Below are 25,889 nucleotides of genomic sequence, written 5' to 3'. Positions count from 1 at the left end.
GGATACTTGACCTTTAACCTATGTGTCACCTTTGACCTTCTGCTACAGCACTTTGCTGACAAAGGAAATACCCTTTTCATGGGGGTGCTGCTGTTTTGTCAAAGCCTGAGCATTCCCACAGCAGAGATTAGTATTTCTACTCTGAGCCTGCCTGGACTTGTAAAACACTTTCTAGAACTCAGTTGAATTTAAAAGCTGAAGGGTATGAGCAGACATTTTATTATTTGTTATTATTTTCAGGCTGCCCAAAATCTAGCAAACATAACATTGAGAGAGTCATACAACGACTACCGCTAATTCTTGTGAAGAACTATTACTTTTTATAAGGCTGTGCCTTTTATAATGGCTCTCTCTTGTTCCTGACCCTTTGAAAAAAAAGTAACATTGCTGTTTTATAAACCTATTTAGGCTGCAAATCACACAACTGACAGCTTTACATGTTGTAGATCTGCTCAGATTTTGAGAGTAACCCCAATTTCCTAAAAGACAAGCAAGTTAAACATTTAAAATGAACTCTGGAATAGTTTTATCATTTTATAGACAGTTACTGTAGCCTGAACCCCTGCTCAAAGGTCTACATCTCAGTGAGTTTTTACTTATCTAAATTATGGTTTGTACGTGTGTGTGTGTGTGTGTGTGTGTGTGTGTGTGTGTGTGTGTGTGTGTGTGTGTGTGTGTGTGTGTGTGTGCTGTTCCAGCTGGGATGCAGGTCTTTTATGAAGTGAAGTCGTGTAACAATGAGGCCAGATCCATGCTGACAGGTGGAGTTGTAAGGAATTACTACCTGGCGGCAGAGAAAGTCCTGTGGAACTATGCTCCCTCAGGAAGGGATTTGATCAGCAACATATCCCTTACTGAAGCAGATAGGTGAGCAACATATCGCAAAATTCAGTCTAAATAATGCCCCTAAATAATGCCCCAAAAGTTGATTCTGATGAACAGAATCAACTTTTGGGGATTTACTTACCTGGATGATTGAGCATGCATCAAGACAGTCTAAATAATAGTTTACATACATCTCAAAATAAAAGTTGATTTATTATTTAGCCCAGAAAACTCAAGAGGAGACTTAAACCAAACACACCATCAGTCACACCAACATAGTTCCATGCCAGGTTTCTCCCAAAACACACTCAAGATACCTTTATGGGTTGATCTTGTCTCTCTATCTCTGTCAGTACTCCTAACTCTAAAATGGGGCTTGACTTTCTGTGTTCATGCCCCCTGGAAGGGGCTGGTTATACAGTAGGGGAGACCGGGGATAGTTGTAACGTGGGTCAGTTGTAACACTTCCAATTTCTCCAATGAGGGCTAAGTTTCAAATGATGTGACTCATCCTGTGCATGCCCAATTCAGAACTGCTATCACATGTGAAAAATCAGCACATTTTGTCAAACACAGACAATTTAACACGAAAAAAAGTAATTTGTATGCCAAAAAGTAAGTTTTTCTACTTTATTTCAATTTCTAATAGCATTATCTGCTTTGCAGTTAAACTCATCAAACTTAAATTATGTTATTTGTATGTCTATGGGGATATATTCTGTGTAGGTCTTTAGTGCTAATGTTTTAGCTGTTGGCTGTAATGTTAGCTAGTTCATGGCTATAGGAGTCTGGGTCAGTTGTAACAGCAACAGTCTGGGTTAGTTGTAACAATAATGCAAATGTTACAACTTACCACACTATTACTTTAACTTATATTAAACAAGTTGGGGCAACGACATGAGCAGAGAGAGGTTCACTGGTCGCTTTTGTATATGCGGTTAATGCCATTGGCAACACAATTCCTCCACTGTTTGTGTTCCCACACATACATTATGCAGACCACTGTGTCAGAGATGGACCAGTAGGAAGTATTGGTAGTGGAAATCCGGATGGGTGCAAGAAACAGATTTCCTCATCTTTCTGAAGCATTTTGCAAACCACACCAAGATAAGCCATGATAAAAAGTAATGGAATTGCGATGCTGGTGAACAACTACATTTTTTCAGCTTCATTGTTATGTTCAAAATTGGTGCAAGAGTTGTAGGTTATAATGCCCACTGAGCCAATGAGGCCAAACTCAAGGAAGACCAACCAAAATTAATGAAATATTCAGTTGCAGAAAATTCCATAATTTGTCTTTTTTGGGGGGTTGGCATATGTTCAAAAGCTAGATTTCTGCATTCTGTCACACACACACAGCTACATAAATGGCTCTAAGTGCATTCATGTGTTGAATAAACAAAGATTACATGTTAATGTTTTGTTAGTACCCTTATTTCATTGTGTTACATTTCACCCCAGGATATGTTACAACTAACCCAGACTATGGGGTTAATTGTAACATTTCACTCTTTGTGTTTGAGACCATACCATGCAATGGGTAATTGTGCTGCAGAGAAAATAGCTGCACTATTTAATAGCCGAGACATGTAAATACTTTGCATTACATTTTGAATCCACTACCTTAAAAGAGCTCCAAGCTACAGACAGAAATGTCAAAAATGTTACAACTATCCCCGGTCTCCCCTACATGTGATGCTCATTCGTGTTGTGTGGTCTGGTTTGAGCGACCAATTCCAGAGCATGGGTCACAGCCCCCAGGTGGAGCATGACAGTAATGCAGGTGAACAATGTGATTCTGTGTGCAACAAGTAGAAAAAAGTTTAAAACCATGTACTAAAGTTTGAAAGTATCAAAACAATTTATATATAATCAATTTTTACACTTATTTATGCACTGAAAAGCACGTCATCTTTCATAACTTGCATGGAGAGTTGAAATGTAGTGACGGCTCCTTGGTGACAAAAGGAAATCTTTTAATAGAGAATCAGAGTTGTGTGTAAAGGTGCGGGCAGGTGGCAGACTTTCAAAGATTTCACATCAGATAATAGAGTTCTCAAGTTTGGGAATAGCTTGTAAAGATCCAACAGTCTAGATCAGGGGTCTGCAACCTTTTACACCCAAAGGGCCATTTGGACTCGGTTTCCACGTAAAATAAAACACTGGGAGCCGCAAATACTTTTTGACATCTAAAATGAAGATAACACTGTATATATTGTTTTTTACCTTTATGCTTTGTGTGAACAACTAAGGTGTGTTGCTTATGAAATCCATGAAGTACTACAGAGAAAATTACATTTTATTTATGTAATTAACACATTTTGAACTCTTAAAGAAATATAACAAAAGGAAAGACACCCAGCTGAACTAAAATGATCCATGTAGCAAACAAAAACTGTTGTCAGCCACCACCCTTATATCGCCTTTGGGCTTTTGGAGCCTTGACCTGACTTTTAAAAAATAATTGGTAAAAAAGCACTATGCTGCTGAAAAATTAAAAATAGATATTTGCAAAATTCTGCCTAAATATGTATTTTACCTGGTTAATGCGTGCGGCGGGGCGTGGTCTGCAGCGCCGCTGCAGGGGAGGCGGACGCACCTGAGCCACACCCGCAATCATGCCTCGCTGCCTTTACGTCTGCTCTATCTGTGCTGTTGTGTTGTTGGTGGTGTATGTCGGGCTGTGAGGTGAAAAGCAGCCGGCTGTGTGCGTACAGCAACCGTGTGTGAAAAGTGGTCAATAAAGAGATGCTGAAAAGCGTGTTCATGCAAACATCGTCGGTCTGCCGTGATATGTTTACAATGGGACTTCTGCTCCTGAACCTCTGCGCACAGCGTCTGCTAATCGGGGCTGTACGAAGTCAGTTTACGCAGGACTGTAAGCTGTCGTCTGTCAGGCGTGAGCGGTGTTTGTCTTTAACATAGTTCACGGTGGAGAATAGCTGCTGACATAATGTGGATCCGAAGATCCATAATTAGCCTACCTGGGGTTGAAAGTCTCGATAAATGCATGGCGTTTCGGCGGGTATACCGGCGTGACGCTTATTTTGAGCGATGAAAAAATAATAGAATATAATTTTATTTTTATATTTCAATATCACAATAATCTTCCAATTTAGAACTACAAGTTAAAAAAAAGAACTAACATAAATAAAATACACTTCAGCTAAATACTAATTTATTTTCCCAACCCACGCGGAGCCGCAGTATAAGGACTAAAGAGCCGCATGTTGCCGACCCCTGGTCTAGATGATCATGCACCAATCTGACACAAGATTGGTGCATGATCTGACACCAATTTTCATTCTAAGTAAGTAACTAAGGTCTAAGTAAGACATTTCCCATCGCTTTTACATCTAGGTCACATATTTACAAACCACATGCTTCTAATTTATATGTTTTTGCTTCATTTTCTTCCTCCAACTATCCCATCTCTTTCTTTTGTAGTCCATCAGATATGTTTTTTGGCAGAGATGATGGAAGACTCGGTGGTCAATACATAAAAGTGATATACAAAGAGTACACAGATGATACTTTCACTACTGAGAAATCAGCTGATCTTGGACATTTAGGAATACTGGGTAAGTCCTCCCTTTTTTCACCATGTTCTGAATAAAAGTCACCTTTTCTCTTTTGTTATATGTTTCCTGAAACAATTCACCAAATTCATCAAGTTTACTAAGTCTCAAGATCTCTCATCTGATTACATTGTTCCTTTTCTATTCATACAGGTCCAGTCCTGAGGGCAGAGGAGGGTGACACTCTCAGAGTGACATTCCTCAATAAGGCTGATAGAAACTACAGCATCCAGCCTCATGGCCTTCATTATGATAAACACTTCCAGGGAAGCAGTTATGACGATGGTGAGGAAGCAATGATACAAACACAAATAATACTGGCACAGTTAACTCAGCAAGTCAAGGAGCTGGGATATCCTGTAATTCTTAGGGGACGCTACTTATTCTCTAAAAACACAAGCTGAAACTAATGATTAACTGTTCAGACTGACCAAAGCATACATTTGCATTACTGATACTTTAAAAAGAGTTACTGCAAAGAAATAAATGAGTATATCTCTACAAAATTAAAAAGGTAATTAATCACACAAAGTAAGAAATAAAAGCTGTACATTAACTTGTTCATGCTCAAAGTGCACATTGTTTGACTAATACATATGTTATTATATTAAGGTGTTAAGCATAGTGAAAAGAGAATCACAGTGCATTTTGACTGCTGTCTGTACTGACAGCAAGTAAACCAAATTGTTTGTACTTCTTTGTCTGCAACACTGCAGGTGTTGAAAAGCCAGGCTCCCATGTTGGTCCAGGTGAGAACTTTACTTACACCTGGCAGGTCCTGGAAGGCCCATCATCATCTGATTCTTCCTGCATCCCTTATCTCTACTACTCTGCCACCGATCCTGCCAAAGACACCAATTCTGGACTAGTTGGACCTCTTCTTGTATGCAAGAGAGGAGCGCTTGGGGACGACGGCAGACAGGTGCTGCTTTGGTTATGCATTCAGACACGTTGTCATGTTAAAAAAAACAAAACCTTAAGGAACCTCTGAGTGTATACACTTTTAAATAGTTAAAATCAAAATAGCACTTGCCTTTTGTTTGACAAGCTGCTGGGGATTATCAAATTTATTAGAAGTTTAACAATACAAGATGGCTAAGATAAGGACAAAATGATTTATGATGAAAATTTTAAGTGTCATTTTTAAGTGCTTTTTAAATTCTGTGTGATGTTACCTTAAAATCGAATTAGCAGCACTTTAAGAGCCTTACTGATTCTGTAATTTTGTCTCTATTGTTTAACAGAAGGATGTAGATAAGGAGTTCTTCCTTCTTTTTTCTGTCATGGATGAAAACATGAGCTGGTATTTAGATGAGAACATTGAGAAGTTTGGCAGCAGTGAGACTGATCAGGAGCACGAGGACTTTCAGGAGAGCAACATGATGCATGGTAATCAGTGTGGTGAATCAGCTGAACAGATATTACCTTACCTATTTATCTGAAAAGCTATTGAATCAGCGTTGATTGTAACTCAGATTTTGTTATATTTGAGACCCGGTTCAGGTGTGTCTTTGTATTTTTTTCATATTTTTATATCTTCCTTTTCATTTCAGCTGTAAATGGGCGCATGTATGGGAACCTTCTTGGACTGGAGATGTGTTCAGGGGACAAAGTCAGGTGGTACACCTTTGGGTTAGGTACAGAGGTGGACATCCATGGCGTGTATTTTGAGGGAAACACTTTCAACAAACAAAGCACAACCCGGGACACTCTCAACCTTTTCCCTCACACCACTGTAGCTGTCGACATGAAGCCTGACACTCCCGGTTAGTCTCACACACACACACACACACACACACACACACACACACACACACACACAGACAAAAACAACACACTTCATCTTTTCCCAAACACACAATCTGTCATTCAGATTTTGTTTGGCAGTTAAAGTTATCCTCCATAAACATGTTTACATAAGTTTGTGTGAATGCCTCCTGTGATGCATACACTATGCTCACTCACGTAAATATACATACATATATAAAATTTATCCCAGTTTATGGAACTGGAAATTTCACAGTTCATAAAAATGCTATATGGTTGTTCCTGCAGTGAAAAAGGGGAGTATGGATAGGTAGCTAAGTTAGCACTATAGATCTAAATAGTGGTATGTATCATAAAAATAGAATATTAGAATTTCACTCATCAAAAAAAAACAAAGCAAAGATCTAGATTCACAAAATATACAGCATCTGTATGCTCATATTGCGCAGACATTTGCAAAACAAGGAAAACCCCAAGGAAGCTAAGCTTTGCAAAAAAATGTGCAAACAACATCTTTTTTCCTGCAGTGGTAATCACTGACAGTTTACTATTGCATTGTTTTGTCACATGCTTTTCTTCAACTTGACTCAAAATACATGCAGTCAAACTGACAGGAAACATAAGCTAGGTGCCATTTGAAATAAACATGAAATCAAAGGTTTTTTGTACTCTGTGCGTTTATATCTACCTTGCCATGAAAAAGTACTTTTCCCCCTTCCTGGTTTCTTATGTTTTTGCATTTCATCAAACATATTTTAATAATTAGTAAAATAAATAAATAAATAATAATAACTCGAGTAAATATAATATTTCAGTTTTTCAATGATGATTTCATTAATTGATTGAGAAAAGTTATCCTAACCTATATCCCTGTGTAGAAAGTAGTTATCCCTGAGTTAAAGCTGAGTTCATTTTCACATGTTACACTCAGGCCTGATTACTACAAGACCTGTTGAATCAAGAAATCACGTACACAGAACCTGTCTGCACAAGTGAAGTAGGCTAAAAGATCTCAAAAAGTAACACTTAAAGCCCCAATGTAAAGAAAAAAGCTGAGAGACAAAATCATTGAGGTCTGTCGGTCTGGAAGTATTCTCGTGAACCACTGTGAGAGAAAACCTGGAACAGTGGGGAACCTTCCGAAAACTGTGTCTGGCGAGACCAAAATTACTCCAGGAGTTACTCCTCGATGGCTTTTACAGGATGTCACACATTTCACATTTGTCAGAAAACATCCTGATCATCCCAAAGACTTTGGGGAAAGTATTCTGTGGACTGATGAGACAAAATGACTTACACCAACAGTCAAATATGCTCTTGGTAGTGCGATGGCCTGGAGCTGCTTTTCTGCTTCCAGACCTGGGCACCTTGTCATAATTGAACCATGGAAACATGAATTCTTCTCTCTACCAAAAATCCACAAGGGCAATGCCCGGCCATCAGTCCGTTCCCCTGAGCTCAAGCTCACTCGACTTACGCGGCAATCCAAAACACACCAGCAAGTTGGAGTGACCAATTAAGTGACTTAAATCAGGTCGAGATGCTTTGACTTGACCTTAAACATACTGTTCATGCTTGAAAACCGTCCGATGTAGCTGAATTAAAAATCTTCTACAAAGAAGAGTGGGCTGAAATTCCTGCACAGTGATGTGAGAGACTTATTGTCAGTTATTGCAAACATTTGATTGCAGTTCATTCTGCAAAGAGCGACACAATCAGTTATTAAGTTTGCCTTTTTCACATGGGGCCCTGTTTTTAAGGCACATGAATGTGTCCAAATCCTTAACCTTTTCTTGTTTGTTGTTTCTCCAAACAGGTGTGTATGAGGTGAGCTGCACAGTAATAGACCACTATTCAGGTGGCATGAGGCAGGGTTATAAAGTTAATGAGTGCCCAGGAAAAAAAGTAAATCACAAATACACAAAGCTGAACAAGACTGTGCGATATTTCATCAGTGCTGAGGAAATAGAGTGGGACTATTCACCAAAGAGAGACTGGGAGCTGGAGAAACACCATAGCACACCAAAGGACAGGTGTGTGAGTGAGATAATTGCAGGATGATACGTTTCATTGTTGAAGCCACAACCTGTAATTCATGCCATAACTTATTACTGTTTGTTAATAGAAGCAAATTGCTACTTGTCTCCCAGTCCAGGCAGCATATTTGTGGGAAAAGGAAAGAACAGAATTGGCTCACGCTATAAGAAGGTGGTGTATAGAGAATATACTGATGACACCTTCAGTGTTCAGAAGAAACGGCAGCCCAACCAGCAGCATTTGGAAATTCTAGGTAAGCTTAACAGTAATTTATGTTGTTTTTACTAAGAGAAGAATGAAGATGACATGAGTTTTATTTTCTCCTGTAGGGCCAATAATCAAAGCAGAAGTAGGAGAGCAGATCGTGGTTATATTCAAGAACAATGCCACCCGACCATACTCAATAACCACACATGGCGTTAGGGCCAGCGGTGGACACATTCCTGTCAAACCCGGTGAGAAATGAATTTTTAAACGGGCATAAAAAATACTGGCTTTTTTAAGAAGCAGTAGGATTCATACTTTTTATGTTCTCTGAACCTTCAGGCAACTTTATCGAAGTAACTTGGGATGTTCCTGAAAGCTCTGGTCCAGGGGTCACGGATCCTAACTGTATTTCTTATATCTACTACTCCACTGTTGACTTTGTTATGGTAAAAATAGAAGCACATCATTTACAGGGCAACTTGAATACTTAAGCAGGAGTTGAAGTATTAGATTTTATTCTGATAAGGTGTTTGTTTATGTTCAGGATCTGTACAGCGGCCTTCTGGGGCCTCTGGTGATATGCAGGCCTGGGACTCTGAAGCATGGGGAGGGTCCCGATAGGGAGAGGAGTGACGTGGAGAGGGAGTTTGCACTGCTCTTTATGGTGCATGATGAAAACAAGTCCTGGTATTTGGGAGACAACATCAGAACGTACCTTGGTCTCAACCCTGAGAACTTCACTCCAGATGAAGAGTTTGAGGAGAGTAACAAGATGCACGGTAAGAAGAGTGAACGGGGCCACAGAAAGAAAAACAACCTTATTGGACAAAGAATTAAACTTTAGATTTAGTAAACATATTCACCTATTATATCCATAGAAGATAAACATAAATTGATGTCTGTTGATCTTGATGTAACCTAGTATAAATGTAATCGTTTTTGTTGCCACCACAATGAATCAGGACAGCAAATCAGAGATGGTTGAGCAGAAAATATTCAAAACACTTGATGATTTGAAATGGAATGACCCAGATCTCGAAAATAGAAAATATGCACAAATTGAACAAAATTAATTTCTAACTTATAACTACAGCACCATCTGGAAACTCTGTTCTATTTGGACAGGAGTATCTAAAATAGTTTTACTTTTGTGGAAGAACTTTTGAATACTTTTATATCAAACAGTTTTTGAGATATTCATGTTCAAACATGAATATCTTTGTTACAGCCCTGGGCCGGCTGTGTACTTTTGTTGTGCTCTGGCTTTAAGACTCCACAGGTCCTTCCCGATTGGAGAGCTGGCGGCGGCTGATTGGTCTCCAATCGGGAAGGACCTGTGGAGTCTTAAAGACAGAGCACAACAAAAGTACACAGCCAGCCCAGGGCCAATCTTCAACGTGCAAAAAGCAGGTCGACTGACCATTTTTTTAAAAAATGATCTTGAAAGGCATTTGGTATATGAAGCTAAAATTTCACAGCACTCATTATACATGTTCAAACTTTCGACCATAAAATTTTTAGGCAAATTGGAGCTCGAGCAGATCAGAGATCAAGCAGGCTTGTGTTGATTTAAGATGGAATGAATCAATATTTAAATCTGATGTTTAGTCAGAGACACATTTTGTGAAAGAAACAGTTTATTTCGTGTCTGTTGAGCTGTTTGAAAAGTTGCATCTGAAATGACCTGACGTTACTCCATTTATGCTCACTCCTCTTCTGCAGCTAGATGCTTAAGTTCGGCAACTGCAAATTTATATCTGTACCGTGAAGGCATCGTAGGGATTGTTTTCTTGTTACTGAGGAAGTATCTCCATGCTGCCACTGAAGGGCATGCCAGCCTGCAGCTCGTGAAAAATAAACTCAACCAGTAGTAACATGCATTAACCTTTCTACTTACTCATTAAATGACGGTGCTTGAATGATGTTTTGGATCTTTGCTGGATTCCTCTTCTGGCCCACTTTAACCCCTGGCTGTATCATAAAATAGGCAAATCTGGGTAAAGTTAGGGCACGGTGTAGAAGTGCCAATAAAATTCTGAGGAGAGTTAAACAACACAAAAAGTTTCAAATGCAAATTATATAAGATAAAATAAATTACATATGACACATAATAACAAGCAAATCCCCAAGTTAAGCCTACAAACATCAATGTACATCATCTAAAGTTGATCCAGCAGGAAGCAGGAACATTCCACTTCTCTTTATCAGACAGTAGAAAGTGAGGTTGAATTAAATAAATTCCTGTATTGGATACAAAATCAGACCTTTATTCCTCAGCTTGCTTTGGATGAGTGTGCTGAAGTGTGTTTGCTTTCACATTTCCTGTTTCTCTTGTGCACCATGTCTCTGATTCTGTGTGTGAATGTGTCTGCTGCAGGGATCAATGGGAAGCTATATGGGAACCTCCATGGATTGGAGATGACTCAGGGCCAGAAAGTTGACTGGTATCTCATCGGAATGGGCAACGAAATAGACATGCACACTGTTCACTTTCATGCAGAGACCTTTACTTACAAGGTTTGTTTGTGCTTTGTTAGTGGTCACTCACAGCGGGAAGACCATTCTTTCTTTCGCACCGAAAGAATCAAATCTCCATTTATATTTCCTCTTCACTGTTCCCGTTTTTTTGCACCACTCTTATGTGTGCCAGACGGACCTTGTGCACCGTGCAGACGTCTTTGATCTGTTCCCTGGGACCTTCCAGACTGTGGAGATGGTGGCTGGAAACCCAGGCACATGGTTGCTCCACTGTCATGTGACTGACCATATCCATGCTGGCATGGAGACCACTTTCACCATCAAAGGTTGGTCAGTGTAAAGGATCTGTGGGGCAGTCTCTCATGTTAATACACTGTCACCTACTAATTAGAAATGAGTTTAACATTTCGCTTGTTTGTTTTTTTCAGTTCCAGAAAACTCCTCGCATGGTAAGATCTGTTTTTTTCACGTAAAAATTGTTACTGGGCGTCACTGGGAGGAAGATTTCAGTATTCTGTCACTTTAACTTTATATCAAATAGAGCCTAAAAGTAATGCAACTTAATTTTGTAAGATACATGATTGAAAAATAAATTTCACACAGAGTATTGAATTTCTTTAACAACTTTTGTATTAGTTCACTAATACTGTTTCAAAGGACTGCATTGCATTACAATAACTATAATGTCATTGTCACAAAAATACACTTTAACACACTGGGTTGCTATTTATACTTTTAAAGATTGTAGATTGTTTTTTTTTAATGTATTATGTGTCTGAATATATTCCTGATTCCATATCCTGTGCCTGGAATTACATACAAAATGTTTGGAGGCATGCTTTTCAGTAACCAAACATCCATAAACACTGGAATATTTCTTCAAGAGCAGTGGTCTTTTTTATTTGGTGTGGTTACTACCACAGCATACCATCCTCTGCGGCACACCATTGGTCACAAGTACTGCAGGACAAAGCACTTCCTCAGTACTGTTATGTAATTCATGGGGAATGTTTTTAAAGTTTATCTGTCTTTGCTCTGTTTGTATTGGGTATAGCAAAACAGTCATTTGCGTCAGGTGTCCTTGTGGTACTGTTGATGCAGTGCTGCTAAGGAATTTTTGACAAAGCATAAATGTTGATAAGGCAGGTGTTACATTTAGTGTTCCCTTTTTCAAAGATCAAACATATGCATTTCTAGAAAACTGTTACCTGCAGCCCTTAACAGGGGAGATTCATAGGCTATGTCCACACGTACCCGGGTATTTTTGAAAACGCAGATTTTTCTATGCGTTTGCACCTTTCGTCCACACGTAAACGGCGTTTTCGGTCACTGAAAACGGAGATTTCTAAAAACTCCTGCCAGGGTGGATATTTTCTAAAACTCCGTTTTTGCATTTACGTGTGGACGAGAAAAACGGAGAAAATGCAGCGTCAAAGATGTGCGCCAAGTTATTGTTTCGGTGAAATTAATTTCTACAATACTATTACTGTTAATTGTACTCTCTGCAGTGTTTAAATGCTTACATATACACACACAGCTACTGTCTCTCCACACATAGGACTCGGTTCTGCTTCTATGCCCCAGCTTTGTTTACTATTTCCCACCTAGGCTTCTAGACTTCTGATTGGCCAACATTTCTACACGGTTAGGAATATATCGCCACCTGCTGCTTTGGCATGTTCCTAGCAGCGTTTTCCTTCATTTCTGCCTTTACGTGTGGACGGGATTATTTTTTAAAACGAAAACGGAAAATCTCCGTTTTCAAAAATACCCGTGTACATGTGGACATAGCCATAGATTTTTGGGTAATGTTGTAATGCTTTTTCTGGCTTCCCTTATCTCTCACTTATATTTCTTTTCTTTTACACCACCAGGAACTAAAAGCTCCATAAAGATGCTGCTCTCGCTGTTTGTTCTACTGGCTATAGGTTAATGATGAGGGACCCTGACAACAGATTATATGTGTAGATTATAACTGTGGTCACTGATGCACTTATAAAACACGGAGTTGCTGTCACTTATGTGTTTGATTGAGATCATGTACATAAATATCAAGCACGGCCCAGGCCAGTTAAATTATATATACCACTTTACAATCATGTATAATGTTCAAGATGACTTTATGCATTAGAATGAAGGAAACAAAGCATTTTACAGTTGGGATTTGTTTCTGTTGCTGCTTTCTGTCATATTGCACTATGTTGGCTTTTATTGTTTTTTTTGTTTTGTTTTTTTACTTCTGCTACCAAATACTGGATTTCAAGTATGAATGTGCAATAAAAAACATTTCAACTGCACAGTGGCATGCGTCAGTGTGAGTAATTCACTTTCTTGTGCTTGCACAACAGTGCTGGGTTTGGATGTGGAACAATCTGTCCCACTAGACACCCACAGATTTCTTTTCTAGATGTGAACACTTGAGGAGAGTATATTTTTAAGACAAGCTAGACTTATTTATGCTTAGAAATGAGTACTAATGAGTAGAAATTTCAGAGAGAGTAAAGATTTATTGGAGAATAAACAGTACTCATGGTACATACCACAAACGAGTAAATAGCAGCATTTTTGTGAACATGAAAGGTGAAAAAAATTGAACAAATTCCCCAAAGTTGACTCATTTTACTGTTTTTTAGCTGAGCTTGAGCTTTGCATATGGACCATGAACCTGGATGCCTGTGCCAGGATCACTAAAAGCCACAAGGTGGCGTTAATTCTATTAAAAAACAGCAAGTTCTCATTGTGTGTGCCACAATTGAAAAGATACCCGATATTTTTTTGGTTTTTACCTTAAGATTAGCAGTTAAACATACAGATTTGGCCCCTTGATGAGACAGTAAACAATATCTAAATGATTAGACTATTTGATGCAAAGGTAAGGTGTGAGAAGCAAGCAGGTCAATAAATGGTTTTGATAAGGCTTGGAAAAACAGTGAACTAGTGATTAAATGTACTTGATGTGACTGTAAAGAGTTTGTCAATAACTGTAAAGTAAGGCTGGGTACCTCCACCTTGTGATGGGCCTGCTGATATTCAAACAGACTGATTAGAGCTGAAAATTAGAGATGAGAGATCCCATTAGTTTAACTGTTTTGCTGTTGAAAGGTTAAAAGAGTGCTCTCAGTGTGAGATACTGAAGACTGTAACAACACAAAGCAGCACATCAGTGTTTATGCAGATATGGTCACAGTGGTCACTGAATCATTGAGTGGCCAATTGATTAGAGCTGAATCACAGTCCACTGCAGGGGAACAAACTCAAGTGTCCAACCTGAAAAACAAGTTTGCTGATATAACTCTGACATTTCGGTGTAAACGTGTGTTAAGTTGCTTTAACCAGATCAGTTTTTTCATTTAACAGTGTGCTTAGAATTAAACTAAGAAATAAAACCAATAATAAAAATTAAGAAGGGGCAGATCCTGTACAGGAAATAAAAACTGCAGTTCATTTAAAGTCTTATGTGTACAAAAACATTCATTACAAGAGTTGCTCAAGAGGGTTTTGGTCAGTTATGCTGAAGCTTTAGTTAAATCAATTTTAAAGATTTAAGACTAACTTTTACTGTTGCTGAATTTTAACAAAGACTTCAACACAGGATTATTTTTTGATGTTTTCTTTTCTCTAATTTCTCAGATTAACATAAGTAAACAGGTGGCGTAAATACTGAAATAGGGGAAGTCTGCTCTTATTCTTTATCAACTGATACAGACAACCGTCATATTTCCTGTAAAATCTGTTTAATTAGACACAGGTTTTTTTTCTTTTTTCTTCATAGTTCACCACATTTAATTAAAGTAAAATAATGGCTTTAGACCCACAATTATTAAATTATATAACTATCTGGTGATAAAAGTGTCAACAAAATAAAGGCTGGTTGGAGTCCAGGCATACTGCATGGTAATGTCCATAGGGGGCGCTATGTGCGGGCGCCGCTGGTATATAAAAGTGGATTTTCACAGAAACCAAGTTACTCAAAGCCTACCAGAAGGCATCACTTTGAAGCTGGAAGGAGCAGCTCTGAGCCGCAGTGGTAAGAAATTAAGACTCACTGAACATGTCAAAGCAGATCTGTAATTTGCTTTGAAGTGTGCTATAGAGAGTGGATGACTGAAACAGGAGTGGGAAAGTGATTTCATTTTTTTAAATTAAATGAAGCATTCAACAACATCAGCTTCTACAATTAAATGATTTCCAGGAGTGTATTCTCGTTTGATTTGGTCATTTTTTTATTGAGGCGTACAACTAACTCTGCAGCTCTGCAACTACTTTTATTCTACTAGCTGAACAGACAGTGTGTGTGTGTGTGTGTGTGTGTGTGTGTGTGTGTGTGTGTGTGTGTGTGTGTGTGTGTGACAGAGAGAAAGCCTGGCTGTTCCCGTTGATTTGTTTATTGTTTGTCTGGCTGTGGATGTGCCACACTAATTGCAGAGAAAAGCTGCGGTTGGATGGGCATGAGGGGCCATGGGCAGTGAGAGAATCCCATTTTCTGTGCATGTCCAGTTTAGACCAGTTTGCTTTTTCCAGAAAGTCCACTATGGGTGCATGTATTATAAAGGCCTGTAATGTAATGCAAAGTCTTCGTCTCATGATGTCATAATCTTCCTACAATGACAAAAGTTAATCATTCACCACTTAATGTTAGTTGGTGTAGAGCTTAGCGTCTTCTCTGTATCTAACTAACACAGACACTTTAAATTAATCAGAAAAGTGCCACAAACAAACAGCACAGATTTCCATGCAGTGCAGCCAGCCTTCCTCTGCTGGGTTCAAAGTTAAGTGATTGATCTTGTAATCCTATAAAAAGAAGTGAACCTTTCTATCTGTCTGTCACAGTGATAGGCTAACTGTAAGACCTCCCCCCCCCCCCCCCCCTTGCTCGTTTCTCTTCACAGATAAGTGAGCTGTGATCCTCCATCCTGAGCGTCAGTCAGGGAGGTTCTTTCTGCACTTCCAGCTACATCTTCTTTCTCCCTCTCTCTTTCTTTGTCCCCTAAATCTCTCTCCTCTTGCTTTTTGCTTCTGTCTTTAACTTTTTTTTCCACTCAACCATGGCTCCAACCCTGGCCACAGCATTTGCCAGGCGCTGGTGGATGGCAGTGACCGCTATCATTGAGAATCTGCTCTTCTCCGCTGTGCTGCTGGGATGGGGATCGCTCCTCATCATGCTCAAGTCAGAGGGCTTCTACTCATACCTTTGCAGCGAGGAGGGTAAGTCGAAACTCTTGTGTTTTATAATTACCAAAATAGTTATGACGATGTCTTGTAAAGAAAGAAAGAAAGAAAGAAAGAAAGAAAGAAAGAAAAGACAATTGGTTTTTTGACTTAGTTTTTGGAAAGCACTTTTTCTTTTTGTACGCTGAAATATCCCAATAAAATAAGGATTAAGTGATAGACAGCAATGGTGATCTTAAGTTAGGAGCAGGTTTTATTCAACAGATTTAATAAGACACTATGTGTTCTGGCCTCTTCCATTCTTTAGGGAGAATGAGGGGTTTTTCTGTACAAGTGTCATAACCTGTTTTAAGGACTCGGGAAATTAAATCTGAGCAGGCAAATGAAATAAAGAGCAGTGTAACAGGTAGGACTGTTGGTCTAAAGTGAAAGTATAAAAGGTTTTATGGTGCAGTAGACTTGTTGAGAGTCAACTGATAGACCAATGATGGACTGATCGGCTGATTCTTTTACCTGAGTCTGTATTGTTTAAAGCTTGTTCTCTTTATGTCAAGAGTCCCACACTATGACAAAAGTTACACCAGGTACTTTGTGTCGTTAAGAACAAAAGTTGGATCGATGCACTCAGCCTAAGTGACCCTGGTGTGGTCTTTTAAAAGAGAATAAACAAGGGGAACATAAAGGAGGACCCCAGGTGATACTGTGTGGCGTCCCATGGCCTGAAAGAGGTAAACATGTTAGTATCCACACTAAGTCCTGGAGCATTTATAACATGCAGGAGGATGTTTTACTCACCTCTGCACCAGTGGCTAATATTAACATTCAGCAATAAAAACTTATAAAGGCTGACAGCTGTCCCATACACATTTACCTGCAAAGGAACAACATTTTATAGGGTAGTGCAAATGTTTTAGCTGTGAAGCTGTGCACACTCACCAGTCAAGTAGAAGTTGAGCAATAACTTCCTGGAGAACTGCCACAGTCATCTTATCTTGTTCTGATGACATGAGAGAAGAAAAAAAAGGAGAACAGCAGCAAGCACCAGCTCAGCTTTTTTCAAACATGTGACGTGATTGAGGAACAAAGTAATCAGCAGGAAGCATTTATAGCTGGTAATAAGTGAGTTTAAAGTTCAGTGACAAAGGGCAGAGAGGGTGAGATAGCTAAAGTGATGAGCAGTAGAAATCAAACCAGGAAACAGTAAAAAATAGAATGGCGAAATGGAAAGATAATGGTCCAGCATAGACCGGCACAAGAAGCACATATTTGGCATTTAAAATATATAGACTGCACTTTGTGCTTTGTGTTTCGTAATAAACATTTTATGAATTTTAGTTATAAAATACCAGATCACTTCAAATGAAATAAAGCAAAAGATATCGATGCATTTATAAGCTGCCTTTTCTCGTTTTGTGTGCAGTGTTAGCGCAGGGTTCAGCATTAGCTTGGTGCCAACATCTTAATGCCTTTTCTAGCCTTTGTAAGTCATTTTGCACCAGGATGCCCAGTCAAACATTTTGCTATACATGCTACAGAGACACAGTGTTGAGTATTAACTGCACGTTCAGCAATATAGTTTGCCATTCAGCTGCTCCCGTCAGCATTGTGTCCCAGTGATTCAAAGGGTATGAGATGCTGATCTGTCTTCTTGGGGAAGACTTTGGCACTTGGTCATGAAGTGCGTCACAGTGTTTCACGTTGGGATGCCACACACACACGTTTTTCTCCCAGAGATAACTGGTGGCTGATAGCACTGGAAGAGCGTGATCTGGAAAGCTAATGCTAAGAAGGTCCAAAGCTGCAGCTCCCCTCACTTCATCACCTGGATGTCTTCTGGACTTTTGCACTTGTTCACATTATCTACTTGCAGGTCCTGATAATGATGTGAAGTTTATTGCAAGTGCTAGCTTATCACGTTTTGTTCATATCATTCCAAAGTAGCAATAAAATCCAAATTGCATTCCATATTATAATCTTTAGGGGCACTTTTTTATTTTATGCTGAGGTTCACAATTAATCTAACTGGCTGTGCACATTTGATTGGTATGTATTGATGTATTAGAGATATAAGTAAACTATTCAGAGCTATATTCTTCAGCCACAGAAGAGAACCTAAAACATTCCTGATTATCCACAACACTGCATCTTAGTTGGGTGGTGTTTGTTTTTTCGCAGCATTATAAAAAAAAAAAAAACTTTTAAGGGAAAAGGGCACAGTAAGTCAGCCTGAAATGTCCAAACTTATTGAATATCTTCCACTTGCATAATTCCTATAAAACTTCTTATAATCTACCAACTTTTATTTCGGTCCTTAGGTAACAGCTCCAACTACAATCTGTCCCAGTCTCATTCAGCACAGGCGTCTGATGAGTACACTTATGACTATGAAAGTGAGGCTGGTGTGGTGGGTTTGGGAGACGGTGTCGAGATGAGGCCCCTGGTCCCTATGGATGGGCCCCTGAAGATGAACGGCTGGTTGATCTGTAAAGAACAGGATGAGATGTTGAACTTGGCTTTCACAGTGGGCTCCTTCCTCCTCTCAGCCATCACGCTGCCATTGGGGATTGTCATGGATAAATATGGGCCTCGCAAACTGAGACTGCTGGGAAGGTAAGCAAAGAAGGGAAGAAATTATCCAGACTTACTGTGATGTAACATATGGAGAAAAATACACATGTAGTCATAAATAGAGTTTTAAAAAAAACAGCTTTAGTTAGCTTGTTATCAGAAGTGTGACACAATCATATATTTTCAGCACCTGCTTTGGATTGTCCTGTCTACTCATTGCTTATGGAGCCTACAAACCAAATGGTGAGTTCATATGAACAAAAGTCTTTTTTGCACTGTAACATTTGGAGCACTGTATGGATTTTGACTTTTATATATATATATATATATATATATATATATATATATATATATATATATATATATATATATATATTTCTTTATTTATTATTTTTTGCAGAACTCTCCGTCCTTATCTTCATTGCTCTTACTTTCAATGGCTTCGGGGGCATGTGCATGACCTTCACCTCTCTCACAGTAAGTGTGCAAACTGATGTGTGCTTTATTATCCTTGTTCCATAGAGTCCTTGCACCTGCTGCAATATGTTTGTCCAGATGTATGTTTCTATCTACACAGCTCTTTGTCTCACTCGCTCTGTTGTAATAGCCTGTTGGCTCCCTGCCTGCTCGCCTTCTCCCTCCCTTCTTGTCTGACGTTCCGCCCTGTCTCCTGTTTAATTTTCTTTCTTTTTTTTTAACTTTGCCTTTTTTCTAATGTTGAACTGCACGTTCCTAGGGATTACCTGGCCAAGTGTCAGATAGCAGGTAAGGGAGTTGATTAGAGGGATATTATTGTGCTTCACAAAGGACATGAAGGAGGAATCAAGATTTTCTCCTACTTATCCCTTGTCTTTCTCTGTTCTTGCAAAGACTTAATGGACTTGCTGCACTGACCCTAAACACAGAAATTCCCACTTTAAAAGAAACAAGCAGCATCACTCTTGGAAGTCTAAAACTTCAGTTAAGAGCCTAATTCCTGAAGTCATCCTTCGATGCAGTTCATCAAATTTCACAGATTCTTTGGAGCAAAGAAAAAGCCTTTATACCTGAAACAGTTTAAATGTAATCAGCCCTACAGGCAAGGATACAAAAGCCGAGATAAACAGTCCAAAGATCATCATTTATTTGCATTCTTGTCCTGCAATTATCCACCCCGCTTCTTCTCTGGCCTTGACATCAGTTCAGCCTGCAGTGACTCACATGGGAGTCCAGTTCTCTACCATGGTGATGCTGTTCACTGAAGAGGGCCTCTGCTCCACTAAATCTCCCAGTGAAACATCCCGATTCTATACCAACACTAGCTCTTGCTGTTACATCCTTTATTTGTCCTGTTGTATTTGTCGTATCTCTCATTACTTGCTGCCATGGCCATTCATATCAGTGTTATAGTAAAACCTTGATTTAAAGAATTGTTTGTTCCCTTTACTGTCAGTCTCCAGAGGTGGTGCATAAAAAGATGTGTTTCCCTCACACCAAGTTCCACTTCATCTCCTCAGCAGCTCAATTTACAAGAAAGCCTCAGTGTCGGGTTAATCATTAGACACAACCCTGTTCCTTGACTGCTTGTCCGTGACTTCTCCGCAGACCTTAAAGCACTCATTCTCAGCTGAGGGATGTTGGGTAACACTCAGCTGCCCTCAGTGGCCACTACTGGCTCAGTGCCAATGTCAGCTCACCTTCCGCGTTCTAGGTTTCATCCAGCAGTTGCTTGTGCACAGCACCTTTAGTCATTTAAACTCAATGAGATGAGTTTTCAAGTTATTCCTGATTAAAGTGTTGGGAAATCCTGGTAACCTGGGTGCACATGCCTTCTCAATTTAGCACTCAAACACTACCGCATACCTCTTCCTTAGCTTTCCCCGCTCTTATGTAATTGAATGAGCTTGTTGTTGTTCAGTCTCCTGAAAACAGAACAGCTTGTGAATGCCTTTGTATTCGGATGTTTTGTTGTCACCCGCTGTCTCCCGTTTTGGCTTCCAAATCCATTTTTCTTCTTAAAGAAAAGTATTTTAAAGACATCTTTATGTCCTCAAATGTCACCTCGCCTCAGCCGACCCGTCCGATTGTTTCAGCTGTAAAGGACTCATCAGTAGTGTCATATGTTGGACAGCTGTGTGTGTTATGTGATGCTGTTTTATATTTACATACACCGAGGTGGGCTGGTTTCATGTCACTCTGTTGCATTTTTGTTTTCTCTGATGTTCGCGCCGTGGTGCCAAGTTTGCTTACTAATTGGGTCTTACTGTAAACTGTGACCCCATTGTCAGTAGGTACCAGCCTCATAGTGCCCCAATCTGCGCCCACACCCCCTACCTCCACCCCCTCCCAAACTAAACTAAGTGCAGCTGCACAACAGTTGACCTCCCCATTTTTTCCTTTAGATAACTGAATATATCTAATCTCAGTTGCTGTGCAATCTAATGCAAAAATCTAGAGAACAAAAACACTGTAAAGCTCATGGCCTCTTTCCCTGTTTCTTCATTCGTTTTTCTTTTAGCTACCAAACATGTTTGGGGACCTCCGTTCAACCTTCATCGCCCTGATGATCGGCTCCTACGCATCCTCTGCTGTCACTTTTCCCGGCGTCAAGGTAACAAACACTGAAGGCTACGTATTTTCTCCTGGCACCTTAATCTTGGCAATCAAGGCACTTGCCAAAATCTAGAACTGGTCCACAGATGGATTATCAGAAGTATTAGGAGAACTGGTTCTAATTCTCAGGATGGGTTAAATGCAAGGAGTGGGTTTTCCTGCCAATTAGTACAGGACTTTGATTTTGTCTAACCTAATTAACAAAGTGCACCATAAGAATCATGTGAGAACTTAGAATTCCCAGACAGGTTTAGTCCAAGAACTGTGAATATAACTGTCTTCTCTATGTCTTTTTTTGCACTGTACTTTGTATTTATTGGCCCTTGTTTTGGACACAGGTGATCTATGACTTTGGCGTACCATTCATCACTATTCTGGTGGTGTGGGCCGCCTGTGCAGGACTGGTCTTCACGAACTGCTTCTTCAACTGGCCACTGGAACCATTCCCAGGCCCAGAAGATATGGACTACACGTTAGTAACACACATGCAAATTGATTAAATTCAATTTTATTTATATAGCGCCAATTCACACGAACAGTTAGTTTTTTTAATTGTTCAATTCCCCCATGGTCCCATCTCTTTCCACTTTTCTCTGTTACCCTTAACATAATCCGCTCTACTCCCATTCTTGTTAGCCAGTCTTCTAATCCCTCTCTCATCCTTTGCTTCCTCAGTGTGAAGATCAAGTTCAGCTGGCTTGGCTTCGACCATAAAATCACAGGTCAGCAGTTCTACAAGCAAGTGACCACAGTGGGCCGTCGTCTGAGCGTGGGCACCAACACAAAGCAAAAGGAGCTGACTACCAAAGATGGAAACAATCTTTGTCTCTCTACCATGGACCTGGAAATGGAGTGCAAGCCACAAGAAGAATGTAAGACTGCAGTATTATAAACCTGAACCCATGTATGCACTTTTTACTTAAATCCACTGAATTTACCCTTCTTCGTTTTTCGTTTCTCCTCTGCAGCCCAGTCATTCCTTAAAACTATCATCACTCCAGTTTTCCTGCTCAGTCTAGTGACCATGTCTATGACTCAGCTTCGTCTTTTGTTCTACATGGGAGCCATGAACAGCGTCCTGGAGTCACTCACCGATGGAGACCTCAACACAGGTCAGTTTCTCGACTTTTCTTTGCTTGAAGTTTGCATAAACACATAAACATGAATGCTTTTGCTGTTTCTTTCTCAACAAATATGAATCATGACTTGAAAGCAGTTTGGCTTACTTGTTTTAATTGGATTTTCAGTGGAAAGAATGGAAGTTGGTAAGATAAGAAGTTTTCTGTATCAGTAGATTACTAAATCATTCGACTGTTACATTTCAAGGTGAAAACACTTACAATTTAGAAACACATCACAGCAGTGATTAGTACTATTCAATGCTGTGAATAGTAATATTCACAGCATTGAATAGCACCTTTTTTAATAGCTAGTTATTTTATTTCATCAGTTGACCTTGGCTGTTGTTTTGATCTTTCATTCTGCTTTAATATGGACAGAATGACCATTTACTGTACTTATTAACTAACTTTGCCCGTTAGCAGCAAAGGGTGCACACCACATGAGCAGTTTCACGTGATGCAGTTTCCGTGTATCATTACTCCCTTAGCCCATAGAAATAACCCACACAACCTTACTCCCTCCTAATAATAACATTTTATTGACTTTTTTTTTTTAATTGACATTTCCCCTGCATCAACCATTGTTCCACTCAATATAGCACTAATACTAGGTGCTAAATATTAACTATACTGTCCTATTAACCAAGTCAGTATAGGTATATTCTTTCAAACACTGTCACTGTATTTTAAACTTTCTCCTTATCCTTTTATATTGTATGCTCACCCTGATCTCTTTTTCAGTGAGTTTGTACTCTTCCATCTTCGGGGTGCTGCAGCTACTTTGCCTGATGACCACCCCTGTGATTGGTCAGATTATGGACTGGAAGCTGAAGGACTGTGATGACGGACAGGAAGACAAGGAACCCTTAAACAAGTATGTCAAATATTAGTAATCCTTTGCAATGCAGGACAAACCGACTTTGTTAAATTCTCAACATTTCTAGACACAGAATGTGATTAATATAGCCAAAAAAAAGGTTATTGTGACATCAGTGACTGAAAAATGACCTCTCCTTCTTTCTATTTCAAACCTGAAGAGGAGAAACAAAGACCAAGCGCAGAGACAGAAAGATTCAGAAGGTGACCAATGCACTACGAGCATTCTTGCTCACAAACTTGCTTTTGGTTGGATTTGGGATTACGTGCTTAGTGCCTAATCTCCCCCTGCAGGTGAGTAGTCCAGCTTGAGTTTACCAACATTTTTCACACTTAACACTAGATGTAAATTGCAATCTCCGTTGACTGCAGTTTATACTACACTGCACAGTACAGTTAGACGTTTAGGTGTTTATGTTTACTTTCTTGCAAAACAAAGTGAAAACAAAACACTTTTACTGTTTTGCTTAGCTTAGCAGAAATTCTAGAAATAGATGGAAAAGTTATCCTGGCTTTATTTAAGAATGATAAAATCAAATTAGCAGCTATTTCATAGCTGCTAATTTGATTTTTAATAGCTGAGACCAGCTAGCCAAGATCAGCCATACTTAGTTGTTAGCTAAGTGTTAATAACTAAGACTAGCTAACAGCTAAGATTAACCAGTCTTCGCTGTTAGCTAAGTAAGAGTAAATAGATAAGAGTAGCTAATCTTTTAATCTAATAGACTTGATGATTGATCTTCTGAAATGATAATGAATAATAATTTCTTATACTTTTATCTTTCCCTAGATTGTGTCATTTATCTTACACACGGTTGTGAGAGGATTCATCCACTCTGCTGTTGGTGGCCTTTATGCTGCTGTGTAAGTCTCACACATGCATACACACACACAAACATATTATCTTAGTGTTCTATATGTGGATGCAGCTTCACACTAAGATGCTAAAGATACCTCCCGTGTCTCGTGTGTCCTCAGGTATCCCTCATCACTGTTTGGAAGTCTAACAGGGATGCAGTCTCTGGTCAGTGCTGTGTTTGCTCTGCTGCAGCAGCCACTGTTTTTGGCTATGATGGGACCACTGGGTGGAGATCCACTCTGGGTATGGATATGCATACACATGAACACAATCAGAGATTAGGCCCTCGGGCGTGGCTAATTCTTGTACTGTCCTCCAGGTCAATGTTGGACTCCTTGTACTAAGCATGCTGGGCTTCTTGCTGCCTCTCTACCTGATCTGGTACCGACGGACTCTCTACAAAGAGCAGCAGCTGAAGGATGACAATGCTAAGATCTACATCAAAATCAACGGCTCTGAAATCCCAGAGGCCTTTGTCTAGAGAAAAGCAAACATAGGAAAACAAAAGAAGGGATGAAGAAGATTTTGAGAAACATGGGCAATCACGTGAACACAAGAAGCTGGTTGTAAAAGGAAAACTGAAATGTTAAATATCACAATGAAACATAATGTTTTTGTACTTCTCTATACATTACACAAACCAACGGACCTATATGCCCATTTTCCAAATGCTACAAAGATAAATAAACCTAAGGGTATAAACACAGAGGGCGAAAAGAAGAACAAGAGAGAGAAAAGACTGTGAAAGGAAAGAGGCAACAGCCTCTGTATTCCCCCAAATCCTCCTCTGACATCTTTTTGTATCCCCTCCCTAATGAGCCGCACGCTAGTGCAGCTCACTCCTAAGACTGCTTTCGGTATTTCTCCCACGACCATAAAAAGGATGATTCTTCCTCTGTGAAGCCCACATATCCTTCAGAAAACCAGAATCTGTTTTTCTTTTCTTTTGTTTTTGTCATACTTTGACTTAAAATCAGCAAAGTACCACCTTTCTGTTCACCTGCTGGATTTTTGCTGTACAGTAGATTTTGATTCAGTGCTGTTAAGGAGAAACAGAAAGGGGAGAAGAGCCTTTTTGCTGATGTTTCTCAAGCGAGTAGTAAAGAAAGTCAGGACAGTAATTACAGAGGTGGATTCTTTTTTCTTAAAGCTAACATCTGATTACAGTACAACTGTAGCTTAGTGCATCGTGTAGTATTGATGAATGTCAGTATTTTGAAGGTTGTAATCCATTAGGACATGAGCCACTCTGTGGTGTGTTTTTAGACTATTTATTTTACTCTTTGACTTTAGTTTTTCTATTTATAATTTAAATTTAGGGTGCATTTCGATGTCGAATCTAACTGAAGGTTCATCACACATATCAGTGAAAACAGCTTTTCACATTACCATTTACACATCGATGTCAATACAAATAAAAAAACTAGTAAATTACTTACAGTTCAGATGCCTTACCTTAAAGTCAGTATTTGGTCCAGTCTGTCTGCCTACTCTTGAGAGAAATACAGCACTTTTACCCTTCTTTCACACAAAAAAAGCTCAGTTTGACAGTCCCCCTTCATCTCTTCAGCAATAGTTCTGCTTTGCCTTAAAATTTTCTGCCTTCTTATTTCTATTTATTTTATTTTACACTCAAATTTCTTGGCATATTTAAGTTGCTCTCTGCTGACAACTACTTCTGTGTCTGATTGTATACTGTGCTGTTGGCATAGAGCTCCTCCTGTCATGATGTAGGGATGTTTTGTTGTGCAAGTTTGTTTAATATGAAAAACTCTGCCGAGGTTAATAAAGACTCTTGCTTTTTTCACTTTT

At 39.4% G+C, this 25,889-nt stretch overlaps 2 protein-coding genes and 1 long non-coding RNA gene across 6 annotated transcripts in view; 2 read left to right on the top strand and 1 right to left on the bottom strand.

Moving 5' to 3' along the window:
- hephl1b (hephaestin-like 1b) overlaps window positions 1–13,189 on the top strand; it is an 18,094-nt gene extending 4,905 nt beyond the window's left edge. For both annotated transcript variants that reach the window (XM_085174727.1, XM_085174728.1), the window contains exons 6-20: window positions 699–867; window positions 4,273–4,406; window positions 4,557–4,688; window positions 5,120–5,325; window positions 5,648–5,792; window positions 5,957–6,169; window positions 7,987–8,203; window positions 8,321–8,460; window positions 8,537–8,662; window positions 8,754–8,860; window positions 8,959–9,193; window positions 10,792–10,931; window positions 11,065–11,218; window positions 11,321–11,341; window positions 12,767–13,189. In XM_085174727.1, coding sequence (XP_085030853.1) covers window positions 699–867; window positions 4,273–4,406; window positions 4,557–4,688; window positions 5,120–5,325; window positions 5,648–5,792; window positions 5,957–6,169; window positions 7,987–8,203; window positions 8,321–8,460; window positions 8,537–8,662; window positions 8,754–8,860; window positions 8,959–9,193; window positions 10,792–10,931; window positions 11,065–11,218; window positions 11,321–11,341; window positions 12,767–12,825 — 2,198 coding nt within the window. In that variant the 3' untranslated portion in view covers window positions 12,826–13,189. The remainder of the gene's footprint in view (window positions 1–698; window positions 868–4,272; window positions 4,407–4,556; window positions 4,689–5,119; window positions 5,326–5,647; window positions 5,793–5,956; window positions 6,170–7,986; window positions 8,204–8,320; window positions 8,461–8,536; window positions 8,663–8,753; window positions 8,861–8,958; window positions 9,194–10,791; window positions 10,932–11,064; window positions 11,219–11,320; window positions 11,342–12,766) is intronic.
- LOC146509889 (uncharacterized) lies at window positions 12,737–18,378 on the bottom strand. Its single transcript, XR_014876446.1, has 2 exons — window positions 16,998–18,378; window positions 12,737–16,148 (listed from the first exon to the last, which is right to left on the bottom strand). It is a non-coding gene; the product is annotated as an uncharacterized LOC146509889 (long non-coding RNA).
- On the top strand, window positions 14,824–25,889 carry slc43a2b (solute carrier family 43 member 2b). 3 transcript variants are annotated; one of them, XM_085174730.1, is made up of 15 exons: window positions 14,824–14,919; window positions 15,782–16,097; window positions 18,377–18,671; window positions 18,817–18,872; window positions 19,030–19,106; window positions 21,127–21,219; window positions 21,560–21,693; window positions 21,897–22,093; window positions 22,190–22,333; window positions 22,469–22,486; window positions 23,084–23,216; window positions 23,380–23,512; window positions 24,009–24,082; window positions 24,197–24,320; window positions 24,397–25,889. In XM_085174730.1, the coding sequence occupies exons 2-15, from the start codon at window positions 15,938–15,940 to the stop codon at window positions 24,556–24,558; spliced, it is 1,800 nt and encodes a 599-aa protein (XP_085030856.1). In that variant the 5' UTR covers window positions 14,824–14,919; window positions 15,782–15,937; the 3' UTR covers window positions 24,559–25,889. The 3 variants fall into 3 exon arrangements, with proteins under 3 accessions (XP_085030856.1, XP_085030858.1, XP_085030857.1); XM_085174732.1 differs by lacking the exon at window positions 22,469–22,486; XM_085174731.1 differs by lacking the exon at window positions 14,824–14,919 and having other exon boundaries at window positions 14,958–16,097.

Source organism: Neolamprologus multifasciatus, chromosome 10 (assembly GCF_963576455.1).
Source record: "Neolamprologus multifasciatus chromosome 10, fNeoMul1.2, whole genome shotgun sequence".
In the NCBI taxonomy this organism is placed as follows: domain Eukaryota; kingdom Metazoa; phylum Chordata; class Actinopteri; order Cichliformes; family Cichlidae; genus Neolamprologus; species Neolamprologus multifasciatus.
This window is presented reverse-complemented; position numbering and strand designations above follow the sequence as displayed.

What these genes read in the sequence shown, in the direction of transcription:
- slc43a2b (XM_085174730.1), top strand. Translation starts at nt 15,938, where the DNA reads ATGGCTCCAACCCTGGCCACAGCATTTGCCAGGCGCTGGTGGATGGCA. An exon ending in TGGAGCCTACAAACCAAATG is followed by an intron (nt 18,873 to 19,029) that starts GTGAGTTCATAT and finishes TATTTTTTGCAG; the next exon opens with AACTCTCCGTCCTTATCTTC. An exon ending in TGCCTAATCTCCCCCTGCAG is followed by an intron (nt 23,513 to 24,008) that starts GTGAGTAGTCCA and finishes ATCTTTCCCTAG; the next exon opens with ATTGTGTCATTTATCTTACA.